The sequence below is a fragment of the Typopeltis vanoorti genome, chromosome 17, assembly GCF_054136105.1.
Source record: "Typopeltis vanoorti isolate ZY-2024b chromosome 17, IOZ_Tvanoo_1.0, whole genome shotgun sequence".
Lineage (NCBI taxonomy): Eukaryota > Metazoa > Arthropoda > Arachnida > Uropygi > Thelyphonidae > Typopeltis > Typopeltis vanoorti.
Window position 1 is genome coordinate 55,066,547 of NC_143565.1, and position 27,321 is coordinate 55,093,867.

At 33.2% G+C, this 27,321-nt stretch overlaps 1 protein-coding gene across 4 annotated transcripts in view; it reads left to right on the forward strand.

The window, feature by feature from the left end:
• The window catches only part of LOC150097404 (solute carrier family 25 member 32), a 101,821-nt gene that overhangs the window by 54,331 nt on the left and 20,169 nt on the right, over nt 1–27,321 (forward strand). For all 4 annotated transcript variants that reach the window (XM_090406895.1, XM_090406894.1, XM_090406893.1 and 1 more), the window contains exons 4-6: nt 7,891–8,057; nt 9,182–9,295; nt 18,593–18,738. In XM_090406895.1, coding sequence (XP_090263021.1) covers nt 7,891–8,057; nt 9,182–9,295; nt 18,593–18,738 — 427 coding nt within the window. The remainder of the gene's footprint in view (nt 1–7,890; nt 8,058–9,181; nt 9,296–18,592; nt 18,739–27,321) is intronic.

The window sequence follows — 27,321 nt, forward strand, 5'->3', positions numbered from 1 at the left end:
CATTGTCTGCATCCAGGAATGCATTAGCAGAGCTAATCTTGGGTGGTATGGTCACCTAAACAGAATGGGTGAGGAAAGATTAGCAAAACAAGTGTTCTCTGCCAGGTTGGCAGCAAAACGACCCAGAGGAAGACCAAGATATAGGTGGATTGATACGGTACAAAGTGCCTTAGACGATAGAAATATAAGATCTGATAATGTTGGAGTCTTGACAAGTAACAGACTGATTTGGAGGAAAATTGTAGATAGGAAGTTAGTAATGATATAATTTTTTCATGTAGTACTATCATATCCTGTACACCCCTTGTGGGTACATGGCAGCAATTTGATGATGATGGAAATCACCCAAATATAGTGTATCTCCAACCTTGTAAACATTATTTTCTACCTTATAAAAGCAATGTTAAGACCGTGTTATTATATGAGTCAGAAACTGACCAAAAAAAAAAAAAACGGGAATCTAAATTAGTTTTCAAACAAAATGTTCATGTAAAATAGTAAAAATATTTTGTCCCAAACATATAAGAAATAACACAAACTGACTGAACAAACAAGTATTACCAATGAAATAAAAAAAAAATGTAGATGGAAATGGTTTGGATACATTTCTCGGTATGTATCCCCTGAGAATGGACAGCAGAAAAAAAGAGTCCAAGAGTAGCTTTAGCATGGATTCCAAAAGGAAAAAGCAAAAGGGGAAGGCCTAAATTAACTGCAGAGTGACCAGAAAAGGGAAGGATAATGGCTAGTAGGGAGAGAAGCAAAATTAATGGCACAAGACAGGTATCTAGAAAAAATTGATCTATGTGCCTTGAGGCATTAATTACCTAGAAATAAGATCACTTTTAAAAGCTTTTATATAGATCTGAAAAAGAACTTTCTTTTATAGATGTAAAAAGGATAATAGAAACAACTTTAGCATAACTAGCTCCAAAATAACGAATTTCAGTTATCCTGTGTATGGTTAAAGATGAATGTAATAAGTATTTTCAAGTGTATATGTGAACACTGGTAGGTCATAAGAGGAAATACTGCTTGAGAGGCAGCCTCTCGTCCCTCAAGCAGGAGATTTATCTTAACTTTTAGCAATTGTTAAGGTTGGAGATAATAAGATATACCTTCTTTGATGGTAAGAGATGTATTTTAATCAGTCTGCTTTTGATCATCTTCAGTTGAACAGTTGAGATCAGGCATAGTACCTTCTGAGAAACCTGCATGATCTGTTTCAGTTTATAAAAGTCCTTCATTGTGCAAAGCAGAGACAGCTTAAACCAAAAATTAATTAGCGCATCCTGTCCAGGATATTCTTCATTCAGATCAATTATTAAAATTGTTTTCAGAAATCTTAAAGAAAATATACTGAAGTTAGTGGCCATGATGTGATTTATTTGGATTGTGGAAAAACCTTTGATAGTGTCCCACATCACAACTTGTTGATGAAAATGTGCCAAATAGGTATTGATGATCACCTAGTGATAGTGAAATGATTAGGTAGGAAATTGGTTGCCAGAGAGACAACAGGAAGTTTTGTTTAGAGCAGTGGTTCTTAAAGTGTGGATTGTGACTCCCATAGGGGTCACAGCAAACATTGATAAATGTGAGTAAATTAAATATTTATTATAGAACTATTAAAATTATTATACATTACAACCTTTCATTCTATATTTATTTAGTTTATTGCAGAAATAAATGTCATCAAGAATGACTACATGAACATAATGTCAGTAAACCTTCATATATAATTAACTGAGAGTATAAAAAACCAAACTTAACCAGTACTGCCAGGTATCACTAATAATTTCATCTTATGAAAAGGAGTTGAGGATAAAAATTGAAGAACACTGGTTTGGAGAAGAGTTTTCAAAGAGCAAAGTCATCTTGAGCATGGTACCTACACTTTGTTATTAAAGACCTTTGTTGTTTAATTATTCCTGAATGATTTAGGTTGGACTGTTGAGAGTAATTTTTTTTTTTTTTTTTTTTTCTGATAATGTGTAGCTGGACAGAGTAATTTCTTTGTAACAAATCTTATCTAGGATGTGAAGAAATTTTATAAAAGCTTGTTTAATGAGTTAGCAACTTTCATGGCTAACTCATTTGTGTGGAGGTGGCAAGGTATTTTCCCCTCCCAAAACTATTTTTTTTCAGCCAGAGAATATATGGCAGGTAATCTATAAAACTTAAAAAAAAAATATTTTGACCTAAAATTTATTATTTTGATTGAAAAATTGTTAATGCAAATTGGAATAAAATTTGGTATTTCAGGTACCTTTATTCTCCTGTATTAATTGTTATTTATATTTATTTTTGTATAATAAAATGCAAAACCTGGAAATTTTTTTGTGAAAAACCACATTCATAAATGCCTTCCATTTTTGGCTTCACTAAAAAACAGGCCCTTTGTGCAGCATGTTCCATGACAGCTATTAATTTTCTGGTTGTAGTGCCTTAATTTCTGGATGAATGCTCTCCTGTGGAGTTATCTGAAGATAATCCCCAGACAATCCAACAGCTGAAGGAGAATCCACTTGTATTCTTATCACCCCTATATGAATCACCTAATCATCATTATTAGTTCATTGAATTAATCCATCTCTGTATTTATTGAATGAGCTACCCAGTTGTATACAGCTGCTGTTTATTATTGGTTAGGTATTTGTATTTTGCAAACAAATCTATTTCACTCTCATAAGTTTTTTAAATCATACCATCATAAATACACATTAGCTCCACCCAACAATTTATAGGACATGCATATAATATCACAAGTTATAATATAACATATAATATCATAAGTTGTTCCCTTTATGGGAAAGTGTTTCCTCATGCAGCCCTATAGTTATTTTATTTATTTTTTTAATATATGTATTCCATTAGGACTGGGCTGTTCTACTTGATTTATGTGTGGCCAACTTGTTCTCATTATAAATTAAAGATGCCAAGAAATTATATTCTTGGTTTCATTCTTTATCCAAGTGTAAGCAAACAGAGTTTGCGCATGAAGTCACTTCTCGACTGGGCTACTTCTATATAGAGGCTAATGACTTCACATCAATTGCCTGAGTATCCCATAATGCAATGCACATCAGTGGGAGCAAAGTGGATCTGGCTCCCACTGATGTGCAGTGCCCAGTCGTGAAGTGACTTCGCACACAGTTTGCACATGAAGTCACGTTATGAAAATTTTACATTCTTCAATGATGCACATTCTTTTTAATACAGTTATTTAAAAAATGAATTATCTAGCAAAGACAAGTCATAGTCCAAATCATGTGACTTAGTGCATTGTGAAAAGTAAGTCTGGTTCCACATCCAGTGCTACCTACTTTATTGTTTTCATGAATTTTGTTATTTGTATTTAAATTGTGTTTATGGATAATTAATATAAATTTGTCCTTCATTATGAACAATAAATGAAAGAAAACAGTTGTGATGAGCAGTGTTGTGGCATACATTTTAAACCCACTTTAAAGCATATTTCTGTATGATTATGTGTAATATATAGTGAAAATTAAAGAATGTATTACTTTGTTTTGTTTTCATGAAATGTAGTTCTTTGGGGGGTGGGGGGTTAACATGATACCAATATTTATATGAAGTAGGCCAATACCTTCCTGGTTTTCTCTTTATAAAGAGAAAACCAGGAAGACCACCTACAAGATGGGAAGATCCACTAGCGAAATCTATGGGTATAACATGGAAGAGAGAGATCGTTGAAGGCATCTTTGTGACCTGCACTGATGGAGAAATCCTGAGTGAAACACATATCCATCAAAGTAATCAAGACCAATACCTTGTGCAAACTTTTTTTTTCTGGCTAGTAGATTTAAGTTGTAACTACATCGTATTTCTGGAGTCCTGTTCTATTGTATTAATTTTTATTTAAAAGTGCAAAGAACATCCATACAAAAAAACTTAAGGCTAACTGATATGTGTTGGTGGGATTACCAAGGTTTTTTTTATTGACTTATATCAATTATCCATATGTCTGAATGGAGATCATAGGTCGAGAAAAAATACTCCTTAATTCAGAAGAAACTACATATAAGTTTTTATTTTAAGAACATCGGAACAGTAACATTTTCATTTCTGCATCATCAACAACTTTCGTCAGTCCACTGGTGGATGAATGCCTCTCTCCAGCTTCTTCTGTTTTGTTATCCCATCCCATCTTACTGCTCGTCTACCTGATTTCTGATAACCAGTTCTTGGTGTCCATTCTGTTATTCTCTTTTCCATCTGTTATCAGACATTTTCATCACATCCTGCCCAGCACCATTTATTGCCTTTTATCACCAATGCAATGTCCATTATCTTTGTTGGCTTCTTCATCCAATGATTTTCTTTTTATTTAACCATGTTATTTCCAAAATGTCTCTCTCCATGTTCTGTTATGTTCTCGGTTTCTCCAGCTTTCATTATCGTAGATCAGCAATTTTCAACCAGTGTGCCACAATGGTTTGATATAAAGGAATAAAATTAGATATAAAAGAAGTATTTGTGCACATTTTACATATAAAGTATATGAGGAGTCATAATGTTCATATTGCATCAAACAGAATTGTTAAGAGTGAATAAAATTTATGATTATATTGGTATAATATAGATTTATTATACATGCTATTACAGATACTCATCGTTGTATGTGTTTATAGGTTCCTACAGTTGTGCAACAGTTATAGCATATGCTATGCTTACACTATGCTAAATCAACGTCACTCCCGTATAAAGATGAGACAGGTTTGACTCAGCTGAATCAATTTCAGTGCTGTAAGATCTATTTCATTGTGTGTCAATGGTGTTGAATTTTTGTGAAAACTATGAGTGCTGCACTTTTAAAACATTACGAAACCAGTGATTTCAAGTGAGACCTGAATAAAGGTCGAAACTGATCTGGGTAGTGGCCCTTCCCACCATAACATCATACATTTAGGGAGTACATTACCCATATTTTCTTTTAACTGGTAAGTTTTTTGATTTTTTTAAATTTTTTTTTTTTATTTTTAAATAAGGATCTATTCAACATGGACAAGTTTCGAATTAAAAAACGAAAATTAGTTGACAGTGAAGTAGTAAATTGTTGTTTGGCTTTATTTCAAGTGAAGATAATCCACCACATCCTACGTATGTTGTAAGTGGCGAATAACTGGCAAATCAAGCAATGGTTCCTAACAAAATGAAGAGACATCTGCTATCATAACACTCCCGCTTGTGTAAGAAACCAGTGGAATATTTCAAAAGATTGCGCTTGATAAAACTTGCTAGGCAAATAAATGGAGACCAAATTTGTGACAATATCGGAAAAAGCATAAGAAGCAAATTACGCTGTTGCTGAAATGGTTGCCAAAAAGATAATCTCATACAATTGCTGAATCTGTAATTTTACCAACATGCTGTGAAATTGTAAATATGTTTGGTGAGGAATATGAAAAGGTTATAAAAATCCGTATGTCAGATAACACCATTAGTCGGCATATTCAGGATATGTCTCAAGATGTTGAGCTACAAGTAATAGCTCATATTAAAGAAGTCAATATATTTTCTATTCAACTAAATGAATCAGCTGATGTTGCTGGAAAAACTCACTTCTGGCATTCAATAGATTTGTTTATAATACAGATATCATAGAACAGTTTATTTTGTCAACAACTCCTGCAAACAACAAAGGGCCAAGACATTTTTAATTGAAATAATTGTTAATTATTTCAATTCTCACAACTTGTCCTGGCAATCATATACTGTATTGGTACGGATGGTGCTCGCTCCGTCAGAAAATGTAAAACGTTTGTCACGCTGGCTCAACAAAAGAACTCCAGAATTGTTTTTCTTTATTGTTTTCTACACAGAAAAGTACTAGTTTCAAAATCATTAGTACCTCAGCTGACAAGAGCACCAGATGAGACGGTCAAAATCATTAATTATATCAAAAGTAAACTGTTAAAATCAAGATTGTTTGCAGCATCAATGGGAGCTTCTCACATGCAGCTGCTAATTCATACAGAAGTCAGGTGGTTATCTCAAGGGCAAGTTCTTTCAAGGTTCTAATTAAAAGAGGAACAACAATCTGAGTTAGCTGATTTTCTTAGTGATGAGCTGTGGTGCAATAAGGTTGCATTCCTTGCTGATTTTTTTCAAGCTTTGAACACTCTTAATAAAAGTATGCAAGGAAAGCATGAAAATATTCTTACTTGCACCAACAAAATTAATGCTTTCAAAGAAACCAGTGGAGATTGAACTGCCCACTCAGTCTCCAAAAGTTAGATAGGGCAGCCTGATAGTTTTTCTTTATTAAAAAAAAAAAAAAAAAAACACTTTGGGAAGCAAGAATCAGAAAAGAAAACACAACAGAAATATTTGAGCTGACAAAATGTTGCAGACTAGATCTTATAGATCTGATTTTACAGTTTAATACTGCTTAACAAAATATCGAAAAATATTTTTCCTCACTTAATGTATTATCCTTAGATTGGGTAAGAGATCCGTTTGTCTTAAGTATGTTCAGTTGACAAATTTAAACACTGCAGAAGACGATGAGCTAATGGAAGTAAGGAATAATAGAAGATTAAAATTTTAACATTCAACAACCGATACTATTTCATTCTGCTTGTCTCTTCGAAGTGAATATCCAATTTTCACAAAAAAAAAAAAAAGGCAATTGAAGTACTTCTTTTCTCTATTTTGTATTCTGAAGTTAGCTTTTCTGCAATGAACACTATAAAAAACAAGAATAGCTCGCAGTTGAAAACCTTGGAAGAAGATTTGAGCATATGCTATCTACAATCTGACCTTGCACAAGGGATATAATTAAACAGGTGTCTCATTGATTAAAAAAATACATTTGTTATATGTATGTATATTAGAAAAAATTAATAATTACTGTCATAAATAACAGAGTATTCTTTTGTATTTCATTACAAGGTGTCATAAATAAGGTTTCAAAAAAGAGTACACGCTAGTTGTAGATCTTTCTTTTTAAGCTTTGATAAATTGCTTTTAAATATCTATAATGATTAAAAACTTTTCAACTTGCTGTTATTCTAGCTGAAATTTTCTTATCAAGTTTATGGTTATTTGTAATTTGTCTTAGATATATGTATGAATTTACTATTTCAATCTCTTTGATTTATTTAGATTTGTTTTTGTTCTGGAGTATTTACACTATACATTATTTTTGATTTATTCATATTTATTTCTTGGCCTATCTCCAATTTTTTGTAATTAAATAAAATTGTTTCTTGATCCTTGCATTGTTTGTGTCCTTATTTTAGAAGCCATTTTGGTGATGTGTTATATAGTTTTGCTATTGTATATTGAAATATTTTGTTGCACTTTGCATAAGGAAAAATTATAACTGCCTAGCCAAGAGACTGCTCTTTTTTTATATTTTCTGCACTATTATTTTTCTTTTACTAACTCCACTATATCACAAGCAGTATGTGACATTTATCCTTTGATTTCCAATCATTCAAATCTTGAGGACAAAGAAACTTTAAAAGGATTTAGCCAGGGTTGCATCATTTGTAATTCCTGCTAACTAATTTTGAATATACTTCTTTTGTAGCTGAGAAAAAAAATTGTTGAAATGAAGTGGAGAGCCACATAAAACAAGCTATGTTTCAGTGAGCAAGTGAAAAATCTGTCACCATGATAATTTAAAGATTATGATTTCCTTAAGTACTTTGTATAGTTATATTTGTTAAATATATTAGTATTTTATAAATTTTCGAATCATATGCATATTGCTGAAGCTGGTGAATATCTGTGAAGCTGAACTTCCTTTAGACAAGGAACTGAAACCAAGATCTAAATTTACAATTCTGATATCAAGTCAGTAATTGAATTAAACCTTTTTGTATCATATTCAGTTTAACATTAAGCATATATTTTCAGGTATTATAACTTTGCTTATTACAAATCCTTTGTGGGTTGTAAAAACTAGGATGTGCCTTCAGTACTCGAATGCTGTAGCTGATCTTCCACCTTCTAAAATGTATTCTGGAATGTTTGATGCTCTTCTAAAAGTTTATAAATATGAAGGATTTCAGGGACTTTATAAGGTAAGTTTCTTATTCATAATTCAAAATGTAATTATCTGGTTAAAGTTTATAATAATATTGACAATTTATTTAATGTCTGTGATAGTTTTATTTTTTTCATAATTTGTAAACTTAACTTTTTTTTTGCACGTCTCCATATTTTGGAGTAATATAAAAAAAAAGTGATCAAAAACTACAGAACACAGATATGAGTACAATGGTTCTTTATTGCACTTTACTGTTCATCTTCAAATTTGTCGAAACAAAAATTATTCTCCCTCTTTTCCCCTGCTCTTTGTAATCACTTTATATTTCTTGAAGAATCTGCATGTCAACTCCAATGGTAACATGTTTCTTCTTAATGCTAACCTTATCAATGGACTAATATATTATAGGTTGAAGTACTCTTGTGTTGGATTATCATAAAAAAAAGTGTTCTTATCTCATTTTCTTTAATTTCATTCTCAAAAAAAAAAAAAAAAAAAACTCTCTTAGGAAAGTTAACGTGAATAAATATACAACTTGAAGAAAAATGTGTACATCTTTGAAGAAATATATTTATTGTCATTGTTCAGTACTTCATACATTTGCCCTTAATAGACATTGTTTGAAAGAAAAATTCTCTACTTGAACAGTTCACATATATTTTTTAATATGTAATTTAAAGCATCTGAATAAATATTTTACAATTTTCATTTGTTTTAGGACAACACCTAATGCATTGCAATTTAATTTACATTTTTATTTATACTCTTTAATTTCAAATAATATGAGGGCAGTTTTTCTCAGATAAACAAATTAGCAAAAGTAAATAGAAATTAATGTCTTTAATCCTTGTGCCACTATATTTGTTATTTAAGTGCTTAATAATTATTTTAATGATTAAAATGTTTGTGTAATTCTGTATATCAAAAAGCATTTTACAGAAATGTATGCACTATGTAAAGTAATGTATAGATGCCCTTTACTGACAAATCCATTTGTGTTGCATGTTGATTATAAATATTTTAATTAACAAGAATCTCATGCACTCATATCTATTTTTCATAGGAAAAAAAATTTTCATATCTAATGAATTTCATAGTGTAGAAGAATATGCAGTTATATATTTTAATGCAATGGTGACAGTTTCTTTTATTTTGTAGGGATTTGTACCAGGAATGTTTGGTGTTTCCCATGGTGCCCTTCAGTTTATGGTTTACGAAGAAATGAAGAAATTTTATACAGCTTATTACAGCTTAACTCCTGATAGTAAATTGGTAATTAGTATCAACCAAACTATATGACCATTCATTTTAAATCAGTGATTATGATGAATCATGAAACAGCAGTGAATATTGAATCCATATTTAGATATATTCTGCAGCATCATTGACTATGCCAAGCACTTCTTAGTATTGCTTTACCATTCAAGTTTCCATTTTGCTACACACAAATAAGTGTTTCTGGTTTGTGGAATTTGGTGAAACTGATATTCAAGATTGTTAGAAAAAACAGTACATTTAATTTTGGGTTAAGTTGGATAAATTTTAGTACTAAAAATATGATTTCAAAACAATGCATAATTGTACATCACATGAACCCTGTTACAGCCAAAGTTGCTTTTACAGCTTGGGCTGTAATAAGATTTGTATGATATTGATAATTATTTTATCAATTAATGCAATGCAATTTCAATATACAAAGGTGTGCTGTAAAGTTGTGATAATCACTATGAAATAATCGAGGTAGAACCATGTAACTTACACATTATTCTACACAAAGTGTTATACACAACACTGCCGCATCATTTGTAATCCTCTAAGAAAAAGTCTTTCCTTTGTTGCACAAACCAGTCCTCAACTGCAGATATGACTTCATCTGTGGTAAATTTAGTTCCTTTCAAGTGTTTCTTTAAATTTGGGAAAAAGAAATAGACATGGGGATGGGTGAGGTAGACATTGAAAGCTCGAGTTGTGTATTGTCTGTTGGGTTTTGTGAGCAGGTTCATTGCCCTGAAAAAGCAACATACTGTTAAAACGTGTCATTGTGCCATTGTAATATCTTATCTTTGTTCTTATCTTGTATTGTGTGGCCATCTTAATTCCTTAATCTTTTCTTAGTATCACTTTAACCTTACGATTCCTACAAACGGTGACGCTGCTGGTGAATAAACCTATGAACTAGGCTTATTCACGGGTACAGATAACTATCTCCTATGCTAACAGAAAACAGGAAAATTTATTTGATTAATGACTATGCCACCTGAATTCTAGACGTAGAGCATCGGAGATATGTTATAGCACCTGTAGGATATAGCTAAAATTTATCATGGGATTAATTAACAGTCGTGGCAATTCCCCAAGTTCTAAACAAACAGGTTCGAAGTTTTTGCGAGGCAGTGCATTGTACAAAGATCGGGCAATATTCTGTTAAGCAAACAAAACACATTTTATTTTAACCTAAAATAAATTTACACTAGTATATACTTTTCTTCCAACTCTTTTCATAATCTTAACATGAATATCAACTTCTATTTAACAATATTGAACTTCCCATTATAGTGAGAGGAGATTGTCATATTATGCAATTCTGGCGGCCACTATCCTTACTTATGCTATGCTATCATTACAATCTCAATCTTTGCTATCCGTGACATTCTTATTTAGCCTTGTAACATTATGTCCAGTGGACTAACAATCATCCTTTTGTACATAATAATTAACACAAAGATTTCTATTCAATGGTCCTTTACAATACATATAGTCCTATTAGCACATAAGATCCTTAGCTGTTTCTGCCAACTTTTCCAATCCGTTCAGCATACTGGAATTCCTCGTATGGTGCTCGACATGCATCCTTCCATAATTCGTGCGGGAGCAGTGGCACATCTTCTCCGAAGGAACTAGGTCGACTCACGGTGTCCTGCATACAGTGCACAAGGCAAGTTTCTTTATTTCCTGTACATCGCAGAAACTTTCACTTCTTCTCTGGGACCACCCATTTCTCCACGGGTTACGTGTTGATGAGTTCAAACTGACCTTCAGACTGCAGCTAGATGACGACGAGAGAGAGAGAGAGAGTCAGAGCAAGAGCTTGTCCCCCAGGTCTCCTATATATGGTTTTCAGGAGTTCCGTGTTTCAGGGTCGGAGATCCCACCCGAGCATCCTGCGATCACTCTGACATCAGCGGCCTTGACCTTCAACGAAGGGGGGAAACTTCCTTGCTTGAATGACCTTCAGTGCTATAGTTAGCTTTAGCGCTCAGGTTTCTGTGGCATTTTTCCTTAAGTTTCTTCAAAGCTGTTGAATAAAAGGCCGCTGTAATATATTCACCTTTTTTGAAGTACTTGGACATCCATATCCCAAAAGACAATGGCAATAACCTTTTCTGCTTTGGGTTTGGAAATTCCTTGACCATGGAGAACTTTTGTGATTGCAGTCCGTTGACTGTTGTTTGTCCCTGAGTCATTGTGATGAAGCCATGTTTCATCAATAGTCACAATATGTGCAAAAAATTTGCATCTGATTTCTCAAAATAACCCAAAATCCTTGAATATCACCAGAGTCTTTGCAATGCTTTTGGCTGGTATCAAGGATGTACTGCATCGATGTTGTCAGGTGTGATCACTGTGGAGGATGCCCAGTTTTAAACTTGGTCACTCATCTGCCAACTGTTGTATATGCTGAGGCACAGTTTCACAAAGTTTGGTGAATCTCAGTTATGGACTTTGATTGCAACACAAAAAAACTTGATCATGGCCCACACCTCTTTGTCTTTGAATTTCTTCAAATCCTTCTTATGTCTTTTTTTTTTTTTTTTTTTTTTTAAATTATTTCAATTTGATGAAACATCATTTTTGTTCTAAGTGTTCATCAGAATTTTCCACCTCCCCATAGCCATTTAGGTATATAGCTGCCTGGAGATACAAGTTACTCTAGACAGCTTAATATATATAAGTAGTATCTGTTAATAGTTTAATAGATAAGTTACTCTAGGCAACACGGACAGTTTCCATGGAACTGACAACTTACTGCTGATACTTACCTTAGACAGGCTTATGTACTTTAACAGATTGTTTCTTTTGGAGGGGAGGGATGAACAGTTTAACCAGAGAAACTATAGGGAAAATGCATGTTTTTTTTTCTTTCTGCCTTTACCTGAAGCCACATATCTTATCTCGAATTTGATAAAGGCTTACAGAAATTATAATCATCTGTTTATACTTTCTTCATTATGATTCTGAGAGCCTCTGTAGCTCAGTCAGTATAGATGAAGCCCTTTGGTTGGAAAGACCTGAGTTCGATTCCCGTTTATGGCATGAGGAACCTCCACCAGTCTTCTCTTTCGACTAAAGGTGAGTTAGCCAGTCTCATACAGAGGTAGAGGATTTTTCCACCCAGAAACTCGGTTTTTCATCTCTCAGAACAGATGAGGTTTCCCCCCCGCCTGGGATGGGAGAAGAAAAGGGGGAAACCATACGAATATTATATCATGCCGGATCATTTTTATATTGATGTTAATGTTTATAATTAGATTTGGCATTATTAACCGAAGCCTGCTCTCAACCAGCAGGATTCAGCTTCAAATCCTGCCATTGGCATGGATGTTTATCATTGACTTTAGGTGGGAGATGAATTTCATCTTTTAGTGTGAAATCGCTGTCCTCCTTACTGGATGCTTGAAAAAGTTCCATGGAGCAGATTTTCAAGCCAAAATAAAAATTACAAATATCCTTAGGTCTCTCGTGGTACAGATGTGTTATAGGTTTACAACTGTTTGTGGGTGGGCAACCCAAAAAATATGTGTATATGTATACTTACCATTTCTATCTTGTAGTATGAGTGGCTTTCAGAATTATTAGACATCATAAAAATACCATCTGCTTGAGACCAAAGCTTTAAAACAAATATTCTGCAAACTAGTTTCTCAAGTATATACTGGTCCAAACTTAATGCATCACAGAGTCTTTCAGGTCAGCTAATGGTCATCTGGGAGATACTGCTTAGATAACAATTTATAGAGGAATTGAATAATGTTTTCATTTGCATGACTCAAACAGTACCCCGAAGAATCAAGTAAAGAAATAGATATGCAGAGGGAGCCAAACCTCTCCACATCTAAATTCTTTTCTCCTAAATATACAGTAGTCTCAGTTAAATCTCAGCATCCTTCATTTCCATCTCAATTGTACCGTAAAGAAAAGTTTGAGAAAATAATGAAAGAAAGAATAAATGAACCAGACTTACCTGAGAGATTGTAGAGAATAGCTAAGACAATAATAGAAGGCATTAATTATAAAATCACAGAAGATTCTTTTAAGGTAGAAGTGGAGAAATTTTTTGAGACTTTAGAGAAAGCAACTGACACATTGAAAAAAGAAAGAGTAGGAAATGATTTGTCAGACATACAAAAATACTTTTGGGAAAATTTGGAGAAAAGAGCAAAGCTCATAATAATGTCAAATACCTGTTGGATTTCTGCTCAAGACATGGTCTAATTATTACTAACACAATATTCCAACATAAAAATGTGCACAAATTCACATGGAGAGAAGAGGCAAGGAATAAGAAAAGTCTCATTGACCATGTTATTGTTGATGTTTTTTCACTGGTGCAGAACACTAGAGTGTGCAGAGGATTTGAAATTGGAAGTGATCACCATTTATTCTTGAGCAGGATAGGATTGAATTTCATATTGAAAAGAAGAACATGTAAGAAAGTTTTAAAGTGAATAAAAGTTAAGCAGCTCTCAGATGTGAACTGTAGACTAAAATACACTAACATTATTAAAAAAAAATTGAAGCCTTGGAGATTCAGTGGCAAGCCCTGAAGAAACATTGATTCAGCTAGAGAGGCTTGTGGTAGAGTGTGCAGAGGATTTGAAATTGGAAGTGATCACCATTTATTCTTGAGCAGGATAGGATTGAATTTCATATTGAAAAGAAGAACATGTAAGAAAGTTTTAAAGTGAATAAAAGTTAAGCAGCTCTCAGATGTGAACTGTAGACTAAAATACACTAACATTATTAAAAAAAAATTGAAGCCTTGGAGATTCAGTGGCAAGCCCTGAAGAAACATTGATTCAGCTAGAGAGGCTTGTGGTGAGGTTGTCTGCAAGGATAGAAAAATCAGAACTCCATGTGGACACAGCAAGTTGAAGAGTGAAGGAAAAGAAAAAATCGTATTGAAAGTTCTTGGCAAATAAGTCAGCTTGTGCTCTTAGAGAATACAGAAAAAAATGTAAGAAAGTTAAACACTGTGTAAAACTAGCTAAACAAGTCATGGGAAGACTCTGTTAACAACATAGAAAATAAATAAATATCAAGAAGATGGCAAGATATTCTGGAGGTTGTTGAAGATGCTCAGAAATGGAGGAAAGAGTGCTGTAAAAGGAATTAAGAGATGATAAAGGGTGACATGAAAACTGTCGAAAAAGATATCCTTGGTGTAGGAAGCAATTACTGGATATTCTGGATTACTTCAAAAAATTGCTGAATTAAACAAGTAGTGACAAGCATAGTGGTAAAAAACATTGTGTGTAGGAACACAGCAGGTGTAGATGATATTCAACCAGAAATGCTCGAGCATGGAGGTATAAAAGTCTTGTAGTGGCTGCAATGCATAGTTCAGAAGGCCTGGACAGAGGGAATTCCAGAAGATTGAAGTAGAGCTCTCATAGTACCCATATATAAAAAGGGAAATAAAACTAAATGCGAGAATTAGAGGTGTTTTCCTACTGAGTGTTCCTGGTAAGATTTATGCCAGTATACTTGAGAAACTGTTGAGGATTGTAGAAGGGAATTCAGGCCAAATAGAGACTGTCAGGATCAGATTTTCACTTTACGACAAATAGTTGAGAAATCGTGGAAATAAAACAAAGATCTGTATTTAAGTCTTATAGATATGAAAAAGACAAAGGTGTCAAGAAGAAAACTATTCAAAACGCTACGCTTATATGGTGTTAGTGGGGCATTATATTAAGCAATACTTTGTCTTTATTTGAGTTGTAAGTCAGCGGTTAGAATTGAACGAAGTACAGGAAGATGGTTTAGTATTAAATCTGGTGTTAGACAAGGGTATGCGTTATCCTCCTCTGTTATTCATTATCTATATGGATCACATTATGAAGGAAAGCGGTATTAAACCTGATATCAAAATTGGAGATTTTAATCTCAGCTCTTTATGCAAATGAATACTTTTAAATGAATCCAGTACAAATCTGCAAGATTTCCTGAGTAAATTGAATAACCGTTTGTAATAAATTTGGCATGAAAATTAGCAATAAAAAGAATGAAAATAGACAGAAACATAGAAACTTCAACTGCATCCTGAATGGTGAACCTATAGAACAAGTAAAACATTTTAGCTATATAAGCGCAGTTATTAGTGAAGGTGGCAAATTGAATTTGGAAACAGACAATAGAACACAAAGTTGGTATAGTATTAATTCAACCGGATAAATTATATGGAATCAGGGAGAAATTAGTCAAAACACGAAACTAGGTGTGTGCAAGATGGTGTTTAAACCAATTTTAACTTATTGATCTAAAAGCTTGGTTAGAAATAAAATACTTGATCAAAAACTGAAGACTACAGCTGGCAGCAGTAGCAGCATGATATTAAAAATGAGGATATTATTAAAGAACTTGACATTGTTAGCATTCAGGAATGTGTTAGCAGAGCTAAAGGAAGACAAGATGTAGGTTGGTTGATACAGTAAAAAAGTGTAAATATGTGCTGTGCAGTAAGACCCAACAGTACATATTTGAATTGGCCTTGCTATAGAATCTCATTTGCGAAGGGCATAGTGGTTCATGGAGACTGATACCATATTTGATTTTAAAAAAATTATCTGAAAGACTGCTGAGAGTGATTGTGTGCACTGGTTGTTTGAGCACGGTGCAGAGAAATCACTTCACTTCAAACAGCATCCAGACAATTCCTTATTCTGTCCTACATTCATTATATGTTCTACATTTAATTAATTAAATGTAGAACATATAATGAATTCATGTGACTATGGCTATATGCTTATAAAGTGAAAGAGTATCTTCTTTAAGCATTATAGCTAGCAGATAAATCCAAATTGGTTGCATGCAGTTTGTCATGGATATACTTGAACATTCAGACAGTGACTAACAGTTTCTGACAAATTAGTGTTCCACATATCAAGTAAGATAAACTGCCACATTGTGAGAATTTGGGGAACAGATGTCTGTAGTTGAGATTCCCAATACTCCTGTAAATTGTCTGATTGAATGTCAGATATAGCTTTATTACAAAACAAAAAAAAACTTTGTCATTGGATTGTTTTTCTTAATTGAAAAATATAACTTCTGATATCTATCAGGAATGTATTAGAACATATTAAAGTAAGTTTCACGGCTTACACACATAACAAAAATTTGTATCAAAATAAGTTATAAATCATGCATGTATTAGCTTGTGTCTCAGTCGCAGAAGTATATGATGTTATGCTATTAGAGTTCAAAGGAACAATTGTAAGTTACATAGATTAAAAAATTAAAATAAATAAAATAATTATTAGTAATTCAAAAAATTATGAACAATTAGTGATCACTTCTCAAAACTTGGATATTGGCATACAGTTTGATCGGTTCAGGTTTGGATGATTTCTTAGCACAGCTAAAGAAATGTGAAACTATAAGAAATCATCTGAACCTGAACCGATTCAGACTGTATGCCAATATCCAAGTTTTGGGAAGTGATCAGTATGGATTGTTAATTTTTTAAAAATTAATAATTATTATTTCTTATATTTTATTTATTTGTTTGCTTTTTAATCTATGCTACTTACTATAATTGTACTATACTTTATACTGTAATATCATACAGTATAAAGGTGTGACTGAGACATGAGCTAATATACGCATGATTTATGCCTCATTATTTTGATTCATCTTTTGAATGCAGTTAATGGTCTATCTTCCTGACGTCCATGTAACGTTGGAGTTTTTGAAGAAATTCTGTATAATTTTTGTTACATGTGTAAACCGTGAAACTTACTTCAGTATGTCTAGTGCAGTTTCCATTAATGGTATTAATGTATTAGAACAGTTTTGAAACTCTACTACAGATCATATTTCACCATGCTGGTGCTCTGCCATTTAGGCTCTAGATGTATATGCATGTCTTAAGGCATTTTCCTGATCTAAATTAAGCAAGATGGTCTAATCTCATAATCTCCAATTACCAGCCATATTTCACTGGTGACTGGTACTTCTTTTTTGTAATGCTCTGCAAAAGATGTACATCATATCAAGTTAAAACAGTTGAGCTAAAGACTGAATCAACATTGCTATCAAGCAGTTTTGATTCAGTCTTTTGCTCAGAGTATTAGTAGTATTGATGTAGACATTACACTGAGCATGGCATGAAATTGAGTGTTACATTGATATTCTCTGTGTAGTTGCATATCTGTAGTGTTATATTGAGGAAAATATGCTTCTGTTATGGTTGTTTTTTTAAATTCGATTTCTAAATTCAGAGACTTCATGGGCACCATGTATGTAGATGTGTGTGTGCATGCAATTGCACACACAACACACTAACTGAATATTATGTTAGGTACACTCCAACCATCTTTGGAATCCATTACTACATTAGAAATAGCCAAGAGATTTTATTTTGAATTAAAAGTGCTGATGAGCCAACAGCTGATTTAAAATGGTTGCAATCATGTTTTCATTACAACTGCCAATCATGCTATTAAATGGTTTCATGGAAATAATCTCCTACTGAGTTCACATAGAGTCCAACATTGTATCTAAAAGGTACCAGATGAAGAGTCCAGCAACCACAAAATATCCAGCATTGGGTAGTTCTATGTCCAGAATCCTTTATCTGGCAGATAAAGGATTGCTTTATATCTGCCTCTCAGATAAACAATGATTACAAGAATCATACAGTTTGATAGTCCAGTCAGTCATATAGCAGCAGATATTGTTCAAGGGTGAGTACTGCTTTACTATACTTGAATGAGCAAAATTTCATGCTTATTAAAATTGAGTATTAAATTCTCAATCTGGCTGCATTATGGTGAATAAGCAGGTCATATTGAGCATTTACTGGATGGGATTTCTTGGCACAGGGACCCATTCAGAGGCAACTTGCAAGGTGTGATCATATCTGAATAGGTCATAATTCCTGTTCGCTGTTTTAGGTACCTCATGGATTGAGTGCCCTAGTGAGGTTTAGGCTGTTGTGAGAAATAAAAGGAACACTTCTTGTTAGGTGTAGCTAATAAACAGGCCACTCAGTGCATACATTTACAAATACAGCCTATACTACAATCCAGACATCTTTACATCTATTCAGTTAAATATATGATCATAAACCAGCAATTAGTAGTAGTCATTTAACAGAGATGAACAGTTTGTAGTATGCTGAGAGCAAGATATTATATGTAGTTACTGTACATAAAGAGAGAGTTTATATTTCTTTAACATATTTTCCTCATTCAATTCAGTTTTTTTTTTTTTTTTTTTTACTTAAATATTGGAAGGAAAACGTTTGCTTTATTTTAATACTTAATCTCATTTTAATCACTACAGGGTACTTTGGAATATCTTACTTTTGCTGCACTGTCCAAACTCTATGCAGCATCAATTACATATCCTTATCAAGTTGTAAGAGCAAGACTACAAGATCAGCATAAGGAATATAGTGGCATGATTGATGTAATCCAAAAGACTTGGAGGTTAGTAAATTAGATTATATTTAAATCGATAAATTCGGTGAAACTGCCTTTCTAAAATTATCATTTATCATGTTATTGTAAGTTCACATATGTTGGCTAGCTATAAAAATAAACCTCAATCCTGGATGTGGGACTTCCATTTTAAAAAATATAGTTATGGGTAGGATGAAATATTTAATTCATTGAGCATTAATTAACAAAAAAAAAAAAATCAAAGCCTATAAAAAGCTACCATTAAACAGCTGCAGACATGAAAAAAACTTTGAGCAATGTTCACAAAATTCATTTGACCTACCAGTCGATAAATAAATTGCTAATCTTTTAATCTGCCCAGTAACAGAAAATGGTGTAAGCATATTCTCCTGAGGTCATAAATTTGCTTTTTGTTCTGAAATGCTTATCATAACTGGATGTTCTATAACAGTGTTTCTCAACTTGTGGTCTGCGACGATGGGACAGGTGGTCAGCAGGCTGACTTAAATTAATTAAATAAATATATGTTTGTTAATTATCTAAACAAATTAAAATTGAATAAGTAAAAATTATTGAAATCAAATGGAGACTTAAAAACGACAAACATCATCAGAATGTTCAAAGGCTGGAAGCGATAAAACCATGGGGTGGCCATAAAATAACTTTCCCTCTTTGGAGGCATCTGTAGCTAAAACCAATAAATGGAATGAGACTAAATTTTATATTGAGACTTTTGAAGGCATGGGGAGATGATTTCCATGAAAAAAAAGATTTAATACCAAAAGTTGCCGATAGGGGAAATTTTGGTGCTGGTGGAGTCGAAAACAAGTGGATAATTACATTAAAGGCAGATAAAATGGAATAATCACATTTTGATGGTGTAAGCGACAGCCACATCACTCATTCCAGCTGGATATGTGGCGTGCTACAATGACAATAAAAATAATAATAATTAAACTAAAACAACTTGCAAGAGACACAGAAATTAATGTAGTGATTGAACTCACAGGAAATAATGTTTTATTCATCAGAATCAGGGTCCCCTGGACCACATACATGATTTTCAATATGCTGACCTTTCTTGTGTACAACCAATTGCATCTGGTGTGCGACATGCTCTACAGCTGAGCGTAAGGAGTCTGGTTGGATGTTCATAACCGCTCGTTTTATGTTCTCTTTCAAGACATGCAAGTTAGGAATGCCACCAACATACACAACGGATTTCAAATACCTCCACAGCCAAAAGTGAGTTTAAATAAATGAATAAAAACATTATTTCGTGTGAGTTCAATCACTACCTTAATTTCTGTGTCTCTCGCAAGTTGTTGTTTTAGGTTAATTATTATTGTTATTATTATCATTGTAATGCACCACATATCCAGCTGGAATGAGTGATGCGGCTGTTGCTTGCACCGTCGAAATGTTATTATTCCATTTTATCTGCCTTTAATGTAATTATCCTCTTGTTTTCGGCTCTGCCAGTGCCAAAATTTTCCCCTATCGGCAACTTTTGGTATAAATCTTTTTTCCGCGGAAATCTCCCCATGCCTTCAAATGTCTCAATATAAAATTTGGTCTCATCCCATTTATTGGTTCTAGCTATAGATGCCTCCAAAGAGGGAAAGTTATTTTATGGCCACCCTGTATGTCGTTGTTCACGTCACCTTTTTTATTATTTGTCATTCTGCCGCTAAATTTGTAACGGCAGAATGACAATAATAATAGAGGAGTGAAGTAAACAATAATATAGTTTTATTGCTTCTTCCTTCCCTTGCTGTTTTGTCAGATTTGAAGTGAACATGTGTTATCCAGCCAGCCTGGTTGGTCGAGTGGTTAGCATGTCCGCTCTCTAGCCAAGAGGCTGTGGGCGTGGATGTTTGTGATTGTCCTACAAACTTTGTGTGGAAAGGGAATCTGTGACTCTACCAACACATACAGGTTGGGTAATCAGAAATGTGATGGGTATGAGAAAATGGCTGTCAGTTCATGGTTAATAAGTGTACATTTATGCACTCTGGTGTGATGATCATTTGATTATACGTTACACTGGTGGGATTATACTAGAGAAAAGTGACAAGGCTAGAGATCTTAGAATTTTAGTAGACAGGAAGTTGTAGTTCAGAAGTCATATTTACAAAAACTGCAAATGCAACTCAGAGGATAACTGCAATGCCAAAACGAGCAGTGACATGCAGGATTATGGAAGTCATTTTTCCTCTTTTACAAGTCTTCGATAAAATCTCATCTGGACTATTGTGTAGAGATCTGGTTTCTGAGGTGATACAGATAGAGTACAAAAGAGTGTGAAAGATGTTGAGTCTTTTAAATGCAGATTGTGTGTGTGTGTGTGTGTGAGATAGCAAACAGGAGAAAGAGAGAGTGATATGATAGACACCTACAAACTTCTGAAACAGTCATTCAGGATTCCAGTAGATGGAATTTTTGTTTTATTGAGGCTGAGGACAGGAAAAGAAGGCATCCATGGAAGGTAAGAATAAATGCATTCAATAAAGGAGTGAGTGCTGGGAAGGGAATAACTTGTTTTTGGAGATTGCGAGTGCAAACAGCATGAGTACAAGAGAAGGTATGACGTGGTGTGAGTGATATGTGACCTCCCTAAATAAGTCTCTGACTCTCTGGAGATCTCTGTAATAATAACAATCAACATCTAAGCATCCATACCAGATTAGTGGGGTAATAAAAATAACTAATACTCACCACTTAAGTGTAATTTATTTTTCCAAAGGATATGATCTTGTTTTCAATTTTAATAGTGATTTTAAAATAAGTCAATTATAATTTTAAATAGTTAACATCATAAACACATCTGACAATCATTCAGTAATGGTGAAGTAACCTTTGATGGTTGAACAACAGCTACAACTTCAAAGCTCCCTAAAGCGTAATAGTGGAAGACAGCAATATTTTTTTTCATCAACATACCTGTGATACATTGTGTTGTTAATTTTCTCTGCTTTTTTGAAATTTTTTTTTAAGCAGCTTACCTTTATGTTCAATGTCTTCATTGGGATTCAAAAAAGAATTTTATTCCAGCAATTTTGCTAGAACAGAAGTCAAACATAATTTGCAGTGACAATATGTAAGTATGCTTTTGAAACATTTAAATGGTTCTCCTACACCATCAATGTGAAAAAAGTGCCTTCTGCAAATAATCCACAATCATCTTGTGATTAACCAGGTAAAAAGTTCTTTCTATTCTATTAGTGAACGGATAAAGCCTTCAACTAAAATAATGTCTTATTCAAAGTTGGAAGTTTTTCTTTCAAATGGTTTATCAAAACTCTTGAAGAGGCACAAATTGCTACTGTGTCGTGCAGATAGTCGCTGATATTTCACACAGAGCATTTAAGATTTTAAACAGTCATTTTCTTTTAAATACACCAGAAATGGATGCAGTGTAGCTTGTGTATTTGCACAACTTGAAATGACTGCACTTCATCTTAAATCACATAAGGTGTAGTTTTCTGACAAATTGTCTAAAACAATGCACTCAGAAGCGGTGATGTCTTCATTTTAAGTTTTCAAAAACTCAAACTGGCTTTTTGTAGTGAAATTATAGGTTTTTAATTTAATCAACTTTTTCCCTTGAAATGAACCAAAAACTCCTCCATAGTTTTCACACAATTACAAGTTCAGTAAGTTAACACTCACTGTTGATCTTTCAAAAGACATATCATCACAAATTTCTATATGATGTTGGCCCTAGGGAATGTGAAAACATACAACTTTCCTTGCAGTCATCATCACAAGTGATCATCTATATTAACACTGATGTCCAAAACCTAAGGACAAACATTATTTCTGAAGATTACACATATTCAGACGAATCAGCTTGTGGCAATTTGTATAACTGATGACTGAGTAGACAGCAGGTACACATTCAAATTTTTAAACCATGCTTACAGGAGTTATGTGGTAGCACTCCACACGATAAAAGACAAAAGGCTATGCTAAGAGAATTGTGTATGAAGGAATAAAGTTGCAAACCTGGATATCTTGTAATGTCTCTAAGACATCATCTAGATGATCTCACATGGGAAAGAATTATTGGAAAGCTTGAAGAAAGCAGCAGAGAGTTTGGAATCTCACATAGCATTGTATGTCCAAAACCTAAGGACAAACATTATTTCTGAAGATTACACATATTCAGACGAATCAGCTTGTGGCAATTTGTATAACTGATGACTGAGTAGACAGCAGGTACACATTCAAATTTTTAAACCATGCTTACAGGGGTTATGTGGTAGCACTCCACACGATAAAAGACAGAAGGCTATGCTAAGAGAATTGTGTATGAAGGAAGCTATTTCATGAAGGAATAAAGTTGCAAACCTGGATGTCTTGTAATGTCTCTAAGACATCATCTAGATGATCTCACATGGGAAAGAATTATTGGAAAGCTTGAAGAAAGCAGCAGAGAGTTTGGAATCTCACATAGCATTGTATCCAGGCTCTCTGCAGCATTTCAAATCAATGGAATGTGTTCCAGACGTTTGCTAAGAGATCACCCTAGCTCTACTACTAAGCTAGGACAAATTTTTGGTTCTAACAGCAAAATGATACCAATCCATCACAGTAGGTCAGCTTGTAAGTCAGCTCCATTCGAGCACAGGTATGTAGATATCTCGACAAACTGTGGCAAGATGTCTGCAACAAGTAGGCCTATATGCCTTTAGTTCTGCATGCCCATCCACAGCTCATTGTAGAGCACGTTTTTAGTGGTTGTATCCATAATAATTGGTTAAGACACTAATGTACTCTTTCGATGAGTCGTTTTAGTCTTTCCTCTGATTCTAAATGACATGTCTGTGTGAAAGTGAATTGGTGGATTTTTATATAGAGAATATTCATTAGATAATATCTTAATATTAATCTCTGTTTCTAACAATTATTTTTTTAATTCCGAGTGTACCTATATGTTATTATTTGCACAAGGGTTCACTCCAATTGGTGCAATGATCTTAACTCTTTCTTTCAGAATCCAAATAATCACTGACACTCAAGACCAAAATACAAAATAAACACATTTAATATAACAAAAACAATATATATACACTTCAAATAAATATTACATAACTACAAATTAATTGGATACAAAGCCTTGTAAAAATAAACTTACACTTAAGACTAGACTAAACACTTTGTTTGCACAATCACAAAATGTTCATAGCCAGTTTCTTTCTCTGTCAAGGCCTTTTCCGAAGATATACGACTCTATTCTTCATTTTCACAGGATCCTTTTTCATCACTCATGTAGCACACATTTAATTCTTCCTGACTCAATTCTGTCTCCTTTCCAGTAGAAATAATAGTTAGATCCGGCATCCTTAATACAGATGAAACTTCCTAATCAGAGTCATCTTGAACATTCCTTTAGATAGCAACTTCTTCTTTGTAAATAGCAACTTCTTCTTTTATTCACTAATTCTTATTGACAGTCTTGACTCTTCCACTTTAAAAAAACTTAGTTCTACGATTCCCTTTTCGGAATCTACTATAAATCTTTCAATTAGTGTTTCCTCCAATATTCCGTTTAAAACCCATATAGCAATATTATCTTTTATTTATTCACGTACTTATTCCACGATGAAACTTAATAGTTCCACGATTCCTTTATCGGAAAAAACTTAAGTTCCTCTGAATATAAATGTCTGCCCAGCCTGTGTTCTAAATTCCTTCTGAACACTCTCTTGTTTATACCCGTTGCTTTGATACTGAACTTGTCAGCTGTCAATCACACACCAAACTTATCGGCGAGCATGCGCACTCCATGAAACTGATAAGCAAGAAGTTAGGTATAAATAATGGCTGACACGTTGTCTCCGTTAGCGATAAGAGAGAATATCTTCATAAAAACACAAAACTTAATATTTTAAATTACAGTAAAATTCCTGTAAGTAATACAAATATCAAATCCAGTAAGTACATCAATTTTTAACTGCTTTACATGTCATTGTTGACAAAACAATTTCAATAACGGGCACATCGCAAGTGCTGACAATGCATGTTATGAAACTAAAACTAATAAACATTTTAACATAATTCGTAAAAATATTCAGAATTTTAATTATGATTATTTTTACATTAGTTTCATCTTTCTCTAAATTTTTTATTTTTTTTTTGTAAAAAAATTTTTTTAAAATATTTAACCTATATCTAACAACTTTTAACGCTTATTCCTAGATCTTAAAAAATAACGTGATTCTTGCTCATCATTATTTACACAATCGGAATCACTAATTTCAGAATCATCTGATGCTAGAGATAATTCTGAATTTTCTTCTTCCAATTTACTATACTTATAAATCTCATTTCTATATTTCATTTAAACTATTTGAATCATGCTCTAAATCTACAGAATCATCACTATCAGAATCAATTCCTACAGGTGTCTGAGATTCTTTATCCTTACTAACTAAATCAGAGGTATTTTCACATTCCTCTGGCTTATTTAACTCTATATTAACTAACCTATGATATTCTGTTACTATTTCATCCATGTTAGAGTCAATTTGATTATCACCACTCTTACATTGTACATTATTTGAATTATGTACCCTGAGATTTCCAAAATTTCCTGCATTAGATTTTATTTTACCCAAATTAAATTTTCTTCTTTGCTGTGTATTTGAATCATGAGCTTTAAAACTATTCCCTTTCCCATTATTTGATTGTGAATGAGATGCACAATTAGTACTAGGAAAACAATGCTCATCTTTCAATATTTTATTCATATTGTCTCCTAATGTTACTAAATTTCTACTCCCTAAAAAGTACCTTTTTAACCTATCAGAGTGTACACTTAAAATTTTACTAGGATTTTTGACATCTTGAATCCTAAAATTCACAGGAGAAAAATTATCTAAAATTCTATATGGGCCTAAAGCTTTCCTTCCTAATTTCCCAACTAGATTTATCATCTAACAATACTAAATCACCTGGTGCAAATGACTTATACTTTCTAAAATTATTTATATACTGCCTAGTTTTCTGAGAACTTAATTCTTTATTCACCTTATGAATAACATGAATTTTAGATTTTTTTTAATCTTGATTAAATTGGTTATTCCTAGACGATTCATCATCATCAGATTCTAGAGATCTAGATAAATCAGCAACTATATTTCTTTTTCCTGGAATATAAACCATATCAATATTATATTCCTGTAGTTCCAGTGCCCACCTAATTATACGTTGATTTTTATCCTTCATAGTACTTAGGAATGACAGAGGCTGGTGATCAGATCTTATTTGAATAGGTTGTCCTAACAATAAGTATCTAAATTTTCTCAATAGAAAAATTATTGCTAGTGCTTCCTTCTCTATGGTTGAATAATTCAATTCTGGACCTGATAATTTTCTACTTATAAAAGCTACTGGCTTAAACTCTTCTTCTTTTTGTTCTAGTACAGCAGCAATGCATTCATTTGAAGCATCAGCAGAAAGATAAAATATTTCACCAAACTTAGGATAAATGAGAACTGGAGCTTTAGTCAATGCCAGTTTTAGTTTGTTAAATGCTTCTTGTTGAGCTTCACCCCAATTGAATTTAAAACCTTTCCTTGTCAAGCACACTATGGGTCTCAATAGCTGTGAACAATTTGGAATAAATTTCCTATAGAAATTTAACATGCCAATAAATCTACGAACTTGTCTAACTGTTTTAGGAGGTTTAGCTGATAATATGCCTTCTACATTTGACTGAGTTGGCATAATTCCTTTGCTACTGATTTTATGACCTAAATACTCAACTTCTTTTAAGAAAAATTGGCATTTAGAGCATTTTAAAGATAGATTTGCCTCATCTAATCTCTTTAAGACATTCCATAGGATTTTACAATGGCTATCTATATCCCTTGAATAAATTAGAAGATCATCCTGAAAACAGATGACTCCACTTCCCAACATATCTGATAAGACAGAATTCATTAAAGACTGGAATGACATAGCAGAATTTCTTGCACCTTGTGGTAATCGACATAGTTGATATTTCTGCCATCTAGTAGTAAATGCGAAATATTTTCTGTCTTCCTTCTTCAAAGGAATCTGAAAGTAGCCAGAATTTAAATCCAGTTTTGTAAAATATTGTGATCCTTCCAAACATATCAATAATTCCTCAATTTTACACAGAGAGAAATCAATAGGCTTTGTAACCTTATTGATGGCTCTCAAGTCTAAGACAAACCTCAGGCTTCCATTTGGTTTTTCAATTAAGATGAATGGACTGTTCCACTGAGAATTTGACTTCTCAATTATTCCTGCCCTTTCATATTCCTGTAGTAGTTTCTGGCAACGCTCCATATATTTCAGTGGAGTCTGATATTGCCTAATATAAATAGGCGATTGAGTACAAATCTGCACTGAGTGTTCTACTGCATTAGTGCAAGACATTGAAACAATATCCTCTGTGAAAACACCAGAGAAAAATTCAAAGGCATATTTAAAGAATTTCAGAATTCTATCCCTTTCTTCACTAGTAATTGCTGATTTCATTGAATTCTGCACCAAATTCTCTTTAAATTCCTGAATATTTTCCCTCTCATCTTTCTTTAGAGTCTCAATATTAAACACTTGATCATTATCATCAGT